The sequence below is a fragment of the Gavialis gangeticus genome, unplaced genomic scaffold (genome assembly GCF_001723915.1).
Source record: "Gavialis gangeticus isolate Ggan-Ray unplaced genomic scaffold, GavGan_comp1, whole genome shotgun sequence".
Lineage (NCBI taxonomy): Eukaryota > Metazoa > Chordata > Crocodylia > Gavialidae > Gavialis > Gavialis gangeticus.
Window position 1 is genome coordinate 36,343,862 of NW_017729008.1, and position 18,232 is coordinate 36,362,093.

At 43.5% G+C, this 18,232-nt stretch overlaps 1 protein-coding gene across 1 annotated transcript in view; it reads right to left on the reverse strand.

Annotated features, from left to right (window-relative positions):
* ITIH2 (inter-alpha-trypsin inhibitor heavy chain 2) overlaps window positions 1-16,963 on the reverse strand; it is a 46,428-nt gene extending 29,465 nt beyond the window's left edge. The window contains exons 1-9 of the mRNA XM_019509601.1: window positions 16,787-16,963; window positions 14,528-14,602; window positions 10,994-11,026; window positions 9,616-9,788; window positions 9,245-9,349; window positions 6,765-6,927; window positions 5,474-5,581; window positions 4,206-4,334; window positions 1,103-1,219 (exon numbers count right to left, since the gene is read on the reverse strand). Of these exons, the coding sequence (XP_019365146.1) occupies window positions 1,103-1,219; window positions 4,206-4,334; window positions 5,474-5,581; window positions 6,765-6,927; window positions 9,245-9,349; window positions 9,616-9,788; window positions 10,994-11,026; window positions 14,528-14,602; window positions 16,787-16,870 (987 nt within the window). The 5' untranslated portion in view covers window positions 16,871-16,963. The remainder of the gene's footprint in view (window positions 1-1,102; window positions 1,220-4,205; window positions 4,335-5,473; window positions 5,582-6,764; window positions 6,928-9,244; window positions 9,350-9,615; window positions 9,789-10,993; window positions 11,027-14,527; window positions 14,603-16,786) is intronic.
* Between the last annotated feature and the right edge of the window lie 1,269 nt (window positions 16,964-18,232).

Genomic DNA, 18,232 nt, shown 5'->3' on the forward strand with positions numbered 1-18,232 from the left:
ATGAGGAGAGGCGACGGGACCTGAACCTGTTCAGCCTCCACAAGAGAAGGCTGAGGGGGGATCTAGTGGCCTGTTACAAACTAGTCGGGGGGACCAGCAGGCACTGGGGGAGTCCCTGTTCCCTCGAGCACCACCAGGAGTGACCAGGAATAACGGTCACAAGCTGGCAGAGGGTAAATTCAGGCTAGACATCAGGAGGCGCTAGTTCACGGTCAGGGTGGCTAGGATCTGGAACCAACTTCCAAGGGAAGTGGTGCTGGCTCCTACCCTGGGGGTCTTTAAGACAAGGCTTGACAATCACCTTGCTGGGGTCGTTTGACCCCAGTACTCTTTCCTGCCACGGCAGGGGGTTGAACTTGGTGATCTGCTCAGGTCCCTTCTGACCCTACTAACTATGAAACTATGAAACCATAAGTGTTTGTACAGTTAGAAAGGTGTTTCCCATATCTAACCCAAATGTTTTTTTCTCTAAACCAATTACTTTGAGAACAGTCATTGCTCAGTAGTTTTCCACTGTCCTCTTTATAAAAATTTCTTGACATATTTAGAGATTCATCACGTGCTCCCAAGCCTTCTTTTCTAGACTTAACTAATCCACTGCTCTCATTTCCCCCCTGCTAGTTACATTTTCTAAACCCCCATATTCTAGTTAGTGTTCTCTGGATTCTCTCCAACTTGTTTTCATCTTTCATGAAATCTGGTGCCCACAAACTCGGTGCACAGTCCAGCAGAGACCCCACCAGTGCCCAGTGGTATCGTATCTGTAGGAATGAGGTGGATGTCTTTGCCCAGTGCTTTGATATCTCTGCTTGAAAAGTATTGCTCAAGAGCTAAGTGCTATTCAAATGACAACATCCGTGTTGTAAAACATTTAAACAAGGTTATTAAATACGGTGGGTCAAATTCTGATGTCCTTTACTCAGGAAAACACTGGAGCAGGACTTCGATTGAATATTTAAAGATCTGACCTAGTCACTTTTAGTGATGATCTGTCTCTGATTTCTAAAGCTGGAAAGAGCAGTACCAGTCAGAAAAGCAATACCTAGGTATAGCAAGGGGCCATAAAGGCAAGTCCTTTTGGCTGTAGAAATCAAAGACTTACTTGTTTCATTTTCAGGCCCCACATTGAGCCACTGACGTCAATAACAAATAAGATGTTTTTGGGCAGAGGATCCAGATTTTCAGGAGCAAAGAAGTGAATAAAATAGCCATTAAAAACCTGCAAAATAAAAATTCCAGTAACTTGAGACCTTGTAAAGATTCTGTGTCGCAAGACAATTAACGAAATGAAAGATTTTATTCTTCTTCCCCAGACAAATTCTTCTTTCAGTTCGTTAATCAATGCTTTATATTCCGCAAATATTTGTACTCAAGGTAAGTGTATAATTGTGAACCAAAGTCAAAGAATGCTTTCTTCCTTCACTAGTCTTGAATTGCAACATTCCAGCCATGAGAATTTATAGTGAGACTAGCAAAGTGGCTCTACTGATATTCAAAATAGGGAATTAGTTAGCATAAGTAAATTATTTGTTTGCTGAATTTGAGATACCTTGGCTAAAAGAAAGATAAGGCTTGGTGAAAACCTGTTAAGCCACTTTAGGAACGGCATTGAAATTCCTACTACTTGGTGGAAACCAGGCAGCATTAAATATTGGGTGCCTTTGAGAGGTAGTTTTTAGGGCAGGACTCTTCCGTGAGGTAACAGCTTTGTAATACACCTGATTTTTAAGTGCAGAATTTGTTTTTTATTAATGGACTGAGCTTGGCTATTTGGAGTTCTGAATATTATCAGTACTGAACTGCAACTTAATATATTTTGATCATAAACCAAGAAGTTACGCAGGTCCACGTCAGAGACATCCTTTTAGATTGCATTCACAATCATTGTACAGTATGTGAGCACCACTGGTCAGGGCACAGACAGTAGTGACAATTTTCACCCAATATGGCCACAGAAAGCGGTCTATAGTCATGACTAAACACAAGCGCATGGCTGCAGACCACTTAAAAAATGGCCGATTGGGCAATGATCTGACCCTGCATTCAGATTCAGATGAAGACATTTCAAAGTATAGCATCTTCTGTAACTTGTGTCTGCCAGCCTCTGAGCTGGTTTCAGAGTGGGAGGGGGGAAAGGGAGTGGAGGCAGTTCAGTCTGGGTTTTTTTCCGCCCCTGCTGAAGGGTGGGTGAGTATACTGGAGCCCCCCTGAGGTGTGGGGGCTCCAATTCACCCACTCCACCCTCCAGCGCCAGCTGGGGCCCCCCTAGAATGAGCTTCCCCCTGCTCCCTTCCCCCCTTCCCATTCGGAAAACAGGGACAGGCTGTGGGAGAGGAGGGGCCATGGCTAGGGGAAACCGGCTGTAGCTAGCAGCAAGATTCCCCTCCCTGCTGGAACCATCAATGAACCTCTGTTTGGTCCGGGGGACCGTTGTAACTCAGAGCGCTTGCTGCAAAGCCTTCTCAGTTACAGCACGGAGCTGCACTTCTGTCTGCGCTGTCCATTTCCGCCAGAAAGAACAGAACTCAGTTCACTACCCATTTGGGGACAGCCCTGCATTGGCATGCAAGAGCAGGGTTTACATGAGTTTACCCATCCATAATGATTCAACCGAAGTGGGTGTCAGCACAAAGCTGATGCAGTACCACTTTGCCATATTTTGATGCATCCATACAATGTTCTACTACTCTTTTGTCTGATTGAGGACCTCTGAATGGTGCTGGAGAAAGCACTACAAGGTGAAAAATGATGGGTTTCAGACAAGATAAGAAGTCTGTTCTGTCCTTGTTACCATTTTCATTAGGACTTTTGGTCAAATCAGAATTTAGATAACTCTGGGTGTGTCTACATGAGACGCTTTACTGCACAATAGACTAATTTACTGCTCAATAAAGTGTCACTATATAACCGTCTGCAAGAGCTACTGCACAGTAGATTAGTTTGTTGTGCGGTTTCCTATTACCCGTAAACACAGGTAGTAGGTTTACCATGCAGTAGCTGCTGCACGATAGTGCATGGTTACATAGCTGACCAGGAGCAAATTGCTCCCAGGCAGCAGGGCATGGAAGAACTCTCCCCTTCCCTGGGCAGCTGCCTGCTGCCAGGGCTGGCTCCGATCGCAGAGCAGGAGCAGCAACAATGTCCCCTTGCCCCCGCAGCAGGCAGCTCTGGCTCCCAGCTCCAAGATTGGAGCCAGGGCCTGGGACAATCTCCCCCTCCCTTGGGACCTGTCCCAATCAGAGCCAGCTCCAGCAACAGAAAGCTCCCGGGGGGAGGGCAATGTCACAGCCCCAGGTCTGATCTCGGAGCCAGGGGCTGGGAGCTGCCTGCTGTGAGGGCAGCAGACATTGTCCCTGCCCAGAGCTCCATGACCAGAGTTGGGCAGCAGGCAGCTGCCTGGGGTAGGGGTGGGATTGAGGCAGCTATCCCAGATGCAGGATAGCTTCCCCCACCCCACCCGAACCCAGGCCTGACCTCAGTGCCCTCTGCCAGCCTGGGGCTGGCACCCAGGGGGGCCTAGATCTCCCCCATGTGGCCATATAGTAGCAAAGCAGGACAAGAGTATCCCTGCCCTGAACTGCTCCTGTCTGGAGCAAATTTTCTTCTAGCAGGTGCACGTCTAGACATTAACTTAGGGAAAGCTTACTAGCCACATCTACATGAGATGCTACTGCACAGTAACTTGGGTTACTGTGCATTTGTTTAGTACTTATTTTATACACTTGTTTATAGTACTTGTGTATAAACAAGTATTAAACAAATGCACAGTAACCCAAGTTACTGCGCAGTATTGCCAGTGAATGCCTTTTTGTGACACTCCTGTGCAGTAGCCAAATACTACTGTGCAGTAGCACTGCATTACAGTTTTTGCCACAAGACACTACTGTGTAGTAATGTTGGGCTACCGTTCACTCAGCACCTCATGTAGACATGGCCACTGTGCAGTATTTCACTGTGCAGTAAGCTTTCTGAGCATTAACTGCACATACAGACATGCCCTCTTTTCTGTTTGCCTACAATCCTCCTTGCCCTTTCATTGTCCTTTAGTTCTCATCTGTTGGTCATGTTCTGCCAGTGCTTCGTTCCACCCTAGTAGAAAGCAGAAAGTACCAGAGAGAGGTCCTAGGATCTTCTCCTCTGCCATGGTGAGTCTTAGGTTTCTGTTGCCGGTCAAACAGCAGCAGATATGAACAGAATGAACTTACTTCTAGTTCCCCAGCCGCCTTTTCTCTATTCACATCATACTGCACCACAAAATTCCCATCTACTGCCGTGGAGGAGCACGTGGGGCATTTTCGCTGTTGGGCCAGTGTTGGTTTGAAGGAGATGTGGGCCTTGAAATGAGAAACAAAAAATGTGACTTCACTGCAAAAACATACCTTGGATGACCATGGAATCATTTAAAGAGAGGCTAGATACAGGTTTCCCTTGATTTATGTGGCACATGCATTCCTGGAGACTGGCGCATAAATTGAATTCACATAAAGCAAACTCACTTTATAATGTAAAAAACAGGGATATGTTCCCATGGCATTGAGGCAGGGAGGGAGTGAGGCTGGGATTAGGGAAAGGGTGCGGCACAGCCCATCGACAGCTCCCAAGGCTGCAGCAGGCAGCAAAGTGGTGGGAAATGGGAGTGGGTGCAGGGCGCAGGGTGCGGGACAGGGGGGTACGGGTTGGGGGGGTGCAGCTTTTGCTGCTACATGCCCCCCGGGAGGGCTGCAGGCTGGAGGGCTGCGCCAGGCTCATCTTGTCTAGATGCACCCATGGTATTGTTTTTTTTTTCCTGGCTGCATTCATTTAAAAAGAAAACAAGGGCTATCATACAGTCAATAATACATTTTCAATATTTTTGTTTGTGCATGCCAGTATTAAGATGGTAAGTTCTTAGGAACAAGTGCCACCTCTGTCCTGTGTTTGCACATCTAACATTGGCCCATTATTGGAACAACCAAATCATTAGCAGTAATAATACAACTATAATTACTACTAAGCCTGTACTCCTGTTCTTTTGGATAGAAGTCGATATGAACAGAAAAGAGTTAAAATGATTGAATCCAACTGTGGACTGAATTTCACCAACATATTTGCATGTACATTTGCACATTATTCAGTGTGCATTTGCACCGCTGTTTGCTAAATCTGGAGTCTTTTGCTGAATATGCAGATAATTCAGTTCTTAACTGTATTTTTGGCTGCACTTGACCCTCATGAAATGAGGAACCATAATAACATTGCCTCTTGGACTTCATAGAGTGTCTGACACTTCCTCCTTTTCAGGCCCCAAACCCTATTTAAAGGTAGAGTGGTAGCATCAACAGTCTGCATTTTGCAAGGCAGATCTCCCCTTTAACGGTCCTTTCTTTGTGGTGAGCATGAAATTGTTTTTTCATGGTCCCAGCAAATACTGAGAGAATCGTATACCCTGTGTGAGAAAATGTTCCCTGAGATCAACTCCTGCTTTGACCATTACCTTTTTCTCTCCCTTTGACAAGGTAGTGAGTCCATCAAAGTGATCTCCCAGTGTGTTAGGAGTATGCACATACCGAAGTCCTTGAGGCTCAATAATCCGGATGTCTACCTAAAGGCAAGAGGGGAGGACAGTGAGAGTGGAGCTGAATTATACCCACACCCATGACTCATGAAACCCCTCCACTGATTGTGTTCAAGGCAGATCCTGGCCCATATGAATGTTGCCTTAGGAATGGACCCAGTCTTACCACGGGCAGGGTTCAAACCGTGATTAAAACAGACCAAGACAACACAGTTTTAGTAAATACTGCTCCTCCTTACCCTCTCCCCCACCTCTAACTAGGAAGTTGAATGGGAGGCCTTATCCTACTTTTACTGGAGGAGAAAAAATTGGTCCACTTCTGCCCTTCCTTCTACATACCCTTCCTCACATTAGCCTCTGGATCCAAGCTACCAGCAGAGACCCTGGGTCACTGCCCCTTCTTGTCCCACTGTCAGGGGGAAGACTCAATGGGAAGCTTATGGTGTCAAGCATTTAGTGGGGAAAATGAGCTGCTTTTCCCACCTCTGGAGTGTGTGCAGAGACTAGGACAGAAATTGTTTCCCCTTCTTGTCCCAAGATTGGGGCTAAGCCCTTTCTGGTTTTCCTACTGGGTAAGAAATCAGGCAAGGAGTCTGGCAGCTGGATTCAGGAGCAATTTAGGTCTTCAGTCAAAAGGATCTCATACACTGCAGTTCAAGGCCTGAGTCAAAACCCAGTGACCTTAGGGGAAAGATTTATAGTGCAAAATATTAGTTGTGCCTGCAGGACACTTCTCTCTGTAATTGGGGGTAGCATTCAAAATAAAGGGGAACTCCTGTTTGTCTTCCTCATATAAGACATCCCCATTTGCTTGCATGATTCATATAAGTAAGGAGCTATGAGCTGTGTATAACTGTTCAGTAGTGCACACTGTAGGAACTGTGAGCAGGGATCCTGGTTTTCTCTGCTTTAAAAAAATCCCTAAATTTCAGTTAAAAAACAGTAACCCCAAATCCACATTTTCTGTGATTTAAATGAAGCACCACTACTACATAGATATATATAAGGTGGTGTTTCATTTTAATCATGGAAAATGTGGATTTGGGGTTACTTTGGTTTTTTTTAACCGACAATTGTGGATTTTTTAAAATCCAAGAAAACCAGGATCCCTGGTCATGAGTGCTCATCTTTTCTGAGACATTCAAACAACTGTCAGCTACTTGCCATGCTCTGAGTAGCAAACACACAACCCTTTAGCTGTCTGCTCTACCTCAAGGTGCTTTGCCAGTCGCCCGGGTCTCAGAGAGATAGTGTGCTCATAAGATGACAATCTCCTCCGAATCATTTCTTGATAATGAATTTCAAACTGGACCTTTGTTCCTCCTGGCACATTCACTTCTGTTCTGAAGTTTTCCATGTCAAGGGCATTGCTCCTGAAAGGTTTTCAGAACATAAAATGGTATCACTGTGCAGCAAGCCCCTACATACAAGAAACTCATGATGACCAGTACAACTTAAAACGCTTGCTTTCTACTAAAAGCCCAGCTCAGCCGAATCCAAGGTGGCTTAAAATATATATCTACTGCAGGAGCTGGCCTATATTAACTTAGTAACACTGTCAAATTGACAGTGGAAAAATGAGTTAAGTATACTTTTTGCTGATGGGGGTGGAGGGGAAAGCAGGTTGGGAAGGGCTGCATCAGAAGCCGGCTCTCCTCCCTGCTTTAGGCTTATTGGAGACCCCTAACAGGGCAGGAGAGCATATATGCCCAGCCCGGTTCTCCACCAGGCATATGGGGTATTACCTGGCTGTGATCACAGCACCTGTGAAAGGGTCTCTCCAAGGCGCTGCAGCATCCTGGCTGAGAACTACTGCTCCAGAGGAACATGAATATAAGAACATAAGGGGCACATCTACTGAGACATTTACTGTGGAGTTGCTTAACTAGCTCTGCCATAAACATCTCAGCACCTACATGTGCAGCTCTCTTAGGCCGCAGGAAACTAATAAACTCTGCAGCAGGGTAGTACTTATATTTACAAGTACTAGCCTGCTGCAGGGTTTTTTTACTCTGCAGCACCACACATGCAGATGTCGAGGTGGCTGGGTGAGTCACAAGGATGCTACAGAGTGGGGGCTGCCCGCCAGCTAGCTCTGCACTGAAGGACCCTTGTGTCCCAGCCAGTTCCTCCACAGCACACTGAGCTGGGCAAGAGCAGACGTGGGCTAGCAGGCTGAGCCTTGGGGTCCCCTGCCAGTCAGAGATGCCGTGACCTGGCTCAACATGCTGCAGTCCCAGGCACACGTGTAGATGCAACACTTGGCAACAATAAACTCTGGCCCAAACTGTGTCGGAGTTTATTACGTCACATGTAGACGTGCCCAAAGAGGGCCAAACTGTTTTAGATTAACAGTCCATTTAGCCAAGTAGCCTTTCCCCAGGAAAGGCAAGTGCTTTAGAAGGACTATATATGAACAGGGTATGTCTAGAGTGATTTGAGTGATCTGGCCATGGCTTTCTTGTTATCATTGGTTTTGTGTTGCAAAACCAGGGACACAAACAGCAAAGCTGAGCAGAGTCAGAATTCTTTTTTCCACCAGACTATATAACTTTCTGAAATTGTCTTTTTTATTTCAATCCAGAAAGATCATACATATATGGGTGTGCGTCTTGTGTATATATGTGTGGGAGTGTATATATACATATACACATATATGTATGTATGCATATGTATATATGTGTATGTATACGTATACATGTGTATGTATACACACTTAATTTCCCATACAGTGTAATTTAAAAAAAAAAATTTCAGGCCAAATCAAAAAAAACCACTTTTCTGATTTTGACTGTAACGTGTCATGTAATATAAAAATAAATGCAGAAACAAGTCATTTCAAAACCAACAAACCAAAAAACATTCCAAATGTTCCTCTTCCTGGAGGGGTGTTTCAGCTTTCTCAAAATGCTTTGCTTCACCTGTTGTTCCTAAACAAAATATCATCTCTACTGACATGCTCCCAATGAGTTTTCAAGCAGCTCTTTTTTTGCTGTGTTTTGAGTCAAGACTCACAGAGGTAGATCTGAAGTTTGCAAAGTGCCCCAGTCTACACCATGTATCATCCAATAATCAAAACCTGGAACTGAATTCCTCCCATCCAAAACTCCATGCCATTTCAAACCCACCCCAGGATTGAGATTTGGGTAGTGCAGTGTCAGCCCCTATCTTGCATTTGCAGGCGACCAGTTTCTCTGCCTTGAAAAGGAAAAACAAGGTGATGGTCCTGTTGTCCAGAAACCTGAACCAAGCCTCCTGGAACCTAGTTGTGAAGCTGCCACTGAACTTGAGCAATCTCTCAAGCCAGCACAAGTGCTGTGCACCACTTATCTCCCAGGTAAACTCTTCAAATAGGACCTAAATGGTGCAGAGACATCATGCTGGCCACTGCACAGTGATGAATTTCCCCCCATATTTGTAGCGTACAAGCTGCTCATAATAAACTTATATACAACTATATAACGCATAGCCTGCACTCCAGCAAAGCACTTTAGCACAGTGTTCAGCAGGCTGTTCATGGGTTTAAAATTAAGCATGTGTCTAAGTGATTTCCCAGAGTAGGGCCATTACACATGTATTATGTTAGCATCATACACTGCTGTCAGGAAAGGGAATAATCTCTCCATCAGGGAAGAATAAAGTGAGATTTTAACCAAATGAAAGGCTAATAAAGAGGAGAAAGCTTTTCACCTCACTATTCCAGCAGCTTTGCCTTTGGCTCTGGCTTGAGCATACATTCTCCTGGCTTCAGATTTTTCTTTAATGGAGCTGGTAAATGTTATTCCATTGACATCCCTGAGGAAAAGAAGCACAGGTAGATCCTAATAGAGACCATTGTGAAAGTGAAGAGGGGCTTCCTTTAGTTTAATGAAAAATCAAGTCAAATGAAACCTACTTATGATCCGGTGGAATTTTTTGCATTAAATAAGAGAGACGAAAGGTTAACCAATAAATAGCATTTTACATAAGATAAAGATTTAGGGATGTTTTCCCTCCCACTGTGTTTTTATTCATTCATTGACCCCCCCCCCCGTACAACGGCCACGACTGCTGCTACTTACATAGTAAAGTTGTCAATAAAGGCTCCTTTGGGGATCTGCACCTCAAACACCAGGTGCTGGGGATGCTTAGCATTATTCACCACTTTGCTCTGGATCATTGTGCTGGCCAGACGCGACGTGATCGTGGACTGGACTTTGTAGCTGTAAATACCTATCTTGTCACTGTCGTCCGTCTGCCGTGGAACAAAGCATTTTCCAAAGTTGGGACATATGTCCGTAGAATAACTTAGGCACCAAATCCATCCCCTGCTGAACGTAGTGCTTGTATTCAGCCACACTTCCTCACAAAAAGGCACCCAGATAGGACAGAAAAGTCTTGTGCATCTCAGGTATCTGAGACAAGTTTGGCTGACGAAGGAGTAATGCAAGACACTAGACCAGGAGTGGGTAAAATGTGGCCTGGGGGCCGGATGTGGTCCGCCAGGCCATTCTATCCAGCCCACGGGGCCCCTAAAAAATTTAGTAAATTAATATTTATCTGCCCTGGGCTGCTTGTCATGTGGCCCTCAATGGCTTGCCAAAACTCAGTAAGCGGCCCTCTGCCCAAAATAATTGCCCACCCCTGCACTAGACTGATGCAGGTGGAGAAGTTTCAACACAGTGGTTAGAGCCAAGTAACCTACAGTTGGTTGCTTCCTAAATGAGTTTCTTGGCCTAGGAGGAAGACCACCATGTTTTTTGGTGGTTAGTAAAGTTCCCACCTCCTTTCCTATATGGTTTTGTCTTTGCCAACAGATGCATGGGCACTATTTTCATTTCTGAGCAATAGTTAACTGTATCTTAATCCTGTTATTCAACACACACAAATAAGCCTGGTCGAAAGGTAACAAAGAATATCTTGGCAGCCTTCTGCATGAGTGTTACTGATTGCTCGAGAATCACTCCTTTAATGTAAGCCGCTACGGTTCAAGCATAGGCAGCAAGCCTTTTATTTATTTCATTAACACATCCTGTAAGAGAGGATGAGGATTGACAAGCCTTTTGCTTTTGAAGATGAACCTGAAACAAGAGCGGGTGGAGGCATGGCACAGACTGGATTGAACCTGGCAGGTGGTTGAGATGTAGGACTGGAAATAGGAGAAGAGCCTGGTTGGATCTGAAGGTTATAAAACATTTGCCTTTGAAGGAGAAGAGGGGCACATTGCTATTATTATTATTGCTTATTCCTTCATCAGTACAATCTAGACAACCATGGTAGGTGGTATGAATCACTGTGGAAGAGCATTGTGTAAGCACTCAACTGTTCAAAGACAGCAGGTGAATACCCGATCAGTGATACAACCAAAGAGCAGAACAAACAGAGGGATTGATTTCCAGGGAATGATTAACTGGAAAATCATGTTGTCCTTTTATTTTTTCCACAGAAGTGAAAACTCACCGACTCTCCAGAGTGCTCGTCCGATGCGCTTCTCTGACAAAGAAAAAAAAGAAATGAAGGGTGAGACTTCAGCACGCCTGAAAATTCAGACTGTAATAAAGATCAATTAACCACTGAAAAATGAGTCCGTTGCCCATTGCATAGATACACTTTCACAAAATGCTCAGAATCAAGTCACGTCGCTTCATTTGAGTTTTCAGGGTCCCATTTGACTTCTTTCTTATATTTAAATGTGGTATTTTCAAAAGCTCCCGGGTGATTTAGGAGCGTGAGACCAATCAGACCTGGTTGAAAGCCTGCCTCTGGGACTTAGGTGTTTTCAAAACCAAAACCTGGGCTGAAGACAATGTTTCCATTGGAATGATTTCTGTGGGAAAATTGAGCATTTGGCAAAATGTTACATTTCTTTTGCCCATTTGCTTGTTTCGTGAGAGGCATCTGCTTCCCCAGAAAAACTCTGAATTATTTCACCACACTTTCTAGCTAAAAAGTGACATATTCTCCCCAAAGAAGCCTTTTTGGGAGAAAAACACAAATCTTGAGGTTTTCTGGCGAATATATTTATTTTCATGTTTCTAAGAAAATTTGAAACTTGGTGGAACATTTCAACCAAAATGATATATATTTTTTTATTTTGCATGATTTTTATCAACATTTTCCACTATAAACTTGAAATAATGGTCATTAAGAAACTATTTTTTTTTACTGCCACATGAAAATAGCAGGAATTGGAATTTCGGTCAAGCAGCAGTGACATCTGGTGGCTAATCCGATCATAGCTCTTAACTTTCCCAAATATAAACCTCAAATACAGGCATACCGCGTTTCATTGCGCTTCGCTTTATTGCGCTTCGCAGATATTGCGTTTTTTACAAATTGAAGGTTTGTGGCAACCCTGTGTCGAGCAAGTCTATCGGCGCCATTTTTCCAACAACATTTGCTCACTTCGCATTTTTTATCAATAAAGTATTTTTTAATTAAGGTATGTACATTGTTTTTTTAGACATAATGCTATTGCACACTTAATAGACTACACTATAGTGTAAACATAACTTTTATATGCACTGGGAAACCAAAAAATTCGTGCGACTCGCTTTATTGCGATATTCGCTTTATTGCGGTGGTCTGGAACCGAACCCGCAATATCTCCGAGGTATGCCTGTATATGACAGAGACTCAAGATGAGGGAGAAGGCAGAAAATATAGAAGAATCTCAAAATGGTTTGGGTTTTTTGTGACGTTTGATACAGGTTCAAGTTATTCAATCTGTGCTGGGTTAACTGGTGCTTGAGTAGCCAGAGGAATCTATGCAACAGATATAAATCTGGGTAGAATAGATGATGTCCCGCCTATTCAGATATTTTAAAGGATTACAGGTAGAGAAACTTACTTTCTGACTGTGAATAAATATGACCTAAGTTTTTATTGGGAAATGCTGCAGGTAGCTAGAGATGGCCTCCAGCTGAAACATCCTGATCCGGATTTTGGATGTCTCTAAGATTGGTGGTGGGTAGATCTGAAGTTTTGGATTTATGCCGCTGATAAAGTAGAGACCACGTTCAAAATGTGGCTCTTCATTTGTATTTTGAACCTCTTCAGACGCTGGATTCAAGTGTTGCTCTTCACTAGATCCATGTTTTGTTTTTCATCTCTTCCACGGTGGTGTTGTGGCATCATGAACCAAACTCAACAAACTTTGGTCATGTGGCTCAAATCCCAATCACTTCCAGTTATGGTTGTATGAGGCAACAGCTGGCCAATGAAGTTGTACAAAGGCAACAACTGCTACCAAGTTCCCACTGGTTGTAGTAAGGGTATGGAGGGCAAGATGGATTTAAGTTGGGGGCTGGACTCGATGATCCTCCGGGGTCCCTTCCATCCCGAATGTCTATGAATGTCTATGAAAAGTTTCTAGGTCAAACAAAAAACTCATAGCCAAGATTTCTTAAAGTGATTACTGAGACTGAGCCCCTGAATTTCTGGCTGTTTACCTTAACAGACCTTAAGAGGGAATCTCATTCATAGATAGCTCTGAGTACCAGCTCTCTGAAACACAGACCTCTTTTAATTGTCTTTAAGCTGGATACCCAAGAAATGGAGACATGAAAAATCAGTAGTCACTCTGGAAAACTTTGGCTTTATGGTACCTCACAAGACATCAAAGATCAGTAGCCAGTAACCTGGATTTGCCACTCCTGAAATAAAGAATCTGACTATAAATGAATGTCACTTTGCAAGCATGCTTTCTGGTTTATCGCTCACTTCGACAGCTGGGTAAGTGGAGATACCAGTGAACTGTGACCAATTTGGTGTGACAAACTTTGTTAGAAAGCTTTTTGTGGCATTTGCCTGGGTTTCAATGGAGATCACGGTTCCTGACATGTTACAAAGGATGCCAATCCTGCATTTTCAAAACCTTTGTTTTCCGCTGCCTTAATTTGTGAGATGCAGAGAAGTGAGGAGCTGTGAATGGAGATGCAACTGCATGGCCTACTGGTGTCATCATCGCACACTGGTTATCTACTGTCTGCCTCAGCTCATCTGTTATCCCACGGGTCAAAGAGAATGGTGATTCTGATTGCAGATGAATAACATATACTGGTTCAAGACCCCTGCATGACTATATTCATGCTATCGGTTATATTACTATAACCGTATTGGGAAAAAATTACCCCAATCAACAGTTATGCTGACACAGGGTCTAGACCAGGCCTAAGTCATATAGGCTCTAAATCTGCAAATATGCATTGACCTGATTTTCCTTTGCACTAACGTCCCTTTTTGTCACTCTGACAGTGGAAAAGGAACTTAAAAGTGTGAGCAAATTATATTTATACCCAATATAAAGCTTTCTTTTGCAGCCTGATCATCATAAAAGAGCCTCCGGGGAAATGATAATCAAGCCCATGTAAGTTAACTTTCCCCACCACAGGTGATTCCATTTTACTCAGAGACATTTTTGCATGCATGCATGATGTTAACCATGTCTGTAAGTGCTTACAAGATCAAAGCCATATTTTCGATTTCCAAAGAGAAAAGGTTAATTAAAAATATTTTGAAATTAAAAAACTATTTTTTTTTTAAATTACCATTTTGTCAATCACAAGAAACATTTCACTTAACTATCCCAGAGAAAACACTTTAAAATTGATCTGTTTTAATACATGACAGACTAAAACGATCTGCACAATATGTACAACATTTTAACAAACTTTGACCAGCTCTACCGAGCTAATTGCTCTACCAACTCTATCAGCACCAGCTTATTTCACAGGTAAAACCAAGCTTTACCTAAGGTACATATGAACCAGGGGCCTTACAGTAGGACTGGTAGGCTCCTTATTCCATCACTAGTGTCTTCCCCATTGACAGTTTGGCCTCAAGTCTGTGACCAGATTCACACAGGCAAACTCTGTTGAAGTCTAAGGCACTTTCCCCATGCATGAGGCTAACCACATGTGTGTCATTACTGTTATTTGTAGTGTACTGTCACCTTCCCTCCTTAGGCTTCTTAAGATTTTATGGTTATTGTACCTGGTACCTGCCACTTCCTGCCATCAGCTTTGAAAGGAATCCGTCGACCTCCAGGTTACGTAAATTCTCCAGATTCTGTAGGAGACAAAAGGAGACTCAGGGAAATAGTTTTAATATTCACATTAGGGGAGATCTCAAGATCAGAGATTTCTATTTCAGAAGTAGTAATGCATTGAAGATAACAGAATGGATGCTATGCAGAAGAGCATAATTAAGCCACTTCTGTAGCTTTCAGGTTGGAATGAGAAGGGACTTCTTGGGTCATCACGTCCCATCCTCTGCTATCACATGTCATATCACCCCATTCACAAACACATTGAACCAAATCCTAAAATTATTTGGGTGTTTGCCCCACTCCTCCCTTTAGAAGGCTCTTCCAGAATCAAGTGCTTTTTAAGTTTAGTCATGACAGATTTACTGTATTTTCTCATATACAATATGCTTTGGAATATAGAAAGCACCTTGTTCTTGAAAGGAAGAATGAATTAAAAAAAGATCTTTCCTATTAGTAAGCAATTGAGTATCAGCACCTCGGGTACTGGGACCTCTCATTGTTCTGGTCCCTGCAGATCACTAAAGATTTTACTTTTGGTTTCAGCTGGTAAGTGGCAGAATCTGCTATTACCATATTTCTCACATATTAAGTGCATTTCAATTTCCAACAGCTGGTTTTTAGGAAAAAGGTATGTGCTATATGTGAGAAAATATAATATACCTATTTGTACATGGATCAAGATAGTCCTTTAGTTTAAATAGCTTGCCTTCTTTCTTGATCTTACTTCCCTGATTTATTCAAAGGGAACAATTATATCTCCTTTCAGTCATCATTTTGATGTAATCTCATTGGGCGTGCCTACACGTGCTTTTACGTTTACCTAAACTTAATGCATATTTGCCTAATATGCATCAAGGCAATTTAGGTGCACATCTACATGCACATTAATGCAATGTGCAGACCAATTTGGGAGTAAGGTTAGTCCCAAGTCAATTGACATACACAGCGTTAATGCACCTTAGCACATCTACATGTGCATTAAGGCGCTTTAGTTATTCAGACCTAAATCAGATACCTACTTTTTTGCAGGTATTGAATTTAGGCGTTAATAGCCTAAAATCACCATTTTAAAGAAGAATTAAGGGCCCGCATGTGTAGACACACTCCCTTAATGTGCCTGAAAATGGCTAATGTGCCTTAAATCGGCATGTGTAGGTGTGCCCACTTTTTACTGTATTACTCTAGTTTTGTGCTAGGGTGAACTTACTCCTAGATACAAGTGGGGAACTGGGTGAAAGTTTGATTCCTTGATTCACTGCCCTCTGAAGAAATTCTCTCTCAAAGAGACACGTCCTTCCACATGACTGAAACTGTCTCCCCTACCAACTCTATCCAGCGCCTTATTTAGTTTAATACCTTATTTAGTTTAAGATTTTACTTAAATTGATCACTCTTTGGTGTGCAGGCCAGGGTTCAGACCAATTATTTTGTCCCAGACACTGCAAAATTGAGAGAATCTCTTTGAGTCATTAAAGGCCTCGTACCAAGAAACAAAGAGAAAGTATCTCCTCCTAACTCGTTATTATGATTATTATTTGAGAAGGAAGTTAGGGCTCATTGAAATTCATACCACCCCTGTCTGCTAATTGCCAATGTTTGAAATATGCGCAATAAATAGAGTTTGGATCAGAACTGTAATAAGCAGATGGTATTCTGAGATGAAGGCAAAACAAGGTTATATCTTTATGGGATAATGCAGTTCTTTACAGAGATATCCAAGCTACCCAGCTTGGGTACCTGAAGCAATAAAGCCATGTTACACCTGGACTAACACACTGTGCTTCCCTGGGTACCAATCTCACTTAAGTACCTCTACACAGTGCTGCATTATGCTGAGAAGATGTGCCAATGATTCCTCTCCTCAAGGAACTGCAGTCTATGGTGCCCCATCTCTACTAGGAGATCTGTACTGAGCCCACGCACAGGATCACTGAAGCTGGATTGGGGCTGAGTAATCCAGAGTCACGCCAATATCTGCCCCTAGTTTAATAAAACCATAGCAAAGAGCAGCACTAAGAAAGCAGACAAGGTAGTATGTGAAACACAACAAGGCTTAATTGTAGCGGAGGGTAAAAGAAACTTAAAGGAGAATGCAGAGTAGGCAAAACCATTAAGAGAAGTCATCGATAGACCCAGTGGTGGGCTCACTGAAGGCAACAGGGGCGTGAGTGTCAGAAGAAGGGGCCCTCTGTTTAAATACTTACATCTGGGATCCCCTCGATGACGAGATCAAAGCTGTGCATTTCAGAAATCAAGAATAAAAGCAGGAAGCAAAACAGAGGCTTCATTTTCTCTCTCCTTGCCTCCTGAGAGCAGCTGGCATAGGCACTGGATAGAGGAGCTCTCCTACACTGAGCCAAGTTCTAGGAAACGATGGGAGGTTATGTAGTATTTTGAACAAAATTTTGAAACGCTGACTTTGTTTAGACCCTGGGTAAATATTTGCCCTGTGATGCAAGGCACAGCATTGGGGGCCGGGGTGATGGTTGGGCAAATACCGTGTCTTCACTCTGTCATGCCCCTGATAGCAGCTTGGCATTGGATAGGCTGAGTTCTTGCCTTTGTAGATTCCCCTGGTGTTTAACTAATTCTCTGTCAGGCGCCGGCCAGACCTTGAAGAATTAAAAATATGAGAGATCAAAGAGAAAACATACTCCAGATAAATCTGTCGGATGGCAAATAAGGCAATAACCAGTTTTGAAAGAGACGAATGCAACAATACCTGAAGGATCTCCAAACCACTATCCACCAGTGGGTAGGCATTATGAGACGTGGGTTTGCATTACATGAATACCCCTTTACTTCACTCTGGCAGTGTAGAAGACCATTAAGAAGACCAGTGGGTGAGAGTCAGGTTTTCAAAGGGCACCTAAAGATGTAGATAGGGGCCTGGACAAGTTTTCAAAAGCACCTAACTCCCATTGGAACTAATGGGATTTAGACACCTAAGCACTACTAAAACCTCTTATGTTCCTTTCTGTATCTTTAGGCTCCTAAAATCTGGCCCTTAGGATATGATGTATGATGTAGGCACATGAAGAAATAACTGTGAAGGAAAAGAGGTGTGGTTTTGCTGCAAGATGTAACAAGCAGCTTTTGTACCCTGGGCAGCGCCAGTGCTGCCAATCTTGTGTCCCCTCTCAGTTGGTGTCTGGGTGCTTGCCCATCCCTGGGGATGCTACCGGTGAGCTGCGCTGTAGTTAACTACTCATGTGCACTCTTACCCCGTGGTGTATGAAAGCTTATCCAGAGCAACCTACCCACCAACGAAAAAGGGCTGAGGTAACACGGCTGAACTTGCGTTTATTGTGGAATAACATCATGCATACAGGTGGTGACATCAGAGCAGTGACGCACAGTAAACCCCTTTCCCTTTTCACTTGTCTGTGCACCCATGCCATTCCTCCAAGGCGTCAGTCAGCCTGGGGACAGGTTCAGAGGCATCTGGAGTGAATTATAGCTGCAGCAGGGTATAACCTCACTCTTCAAAAGGGAAATGCACCCTAGTGCAGAGCACGTCTAGCTGAGGAACAAATGCAAAGTGCGTACTGGGGCCAAGAGACATTGTGGATCACATCTGCTGCCGAGGCCTGTACTGACAAGTGCAGCATGCCCATGGCCCTAAAATGCTTGTATGGAACAGTGCACAG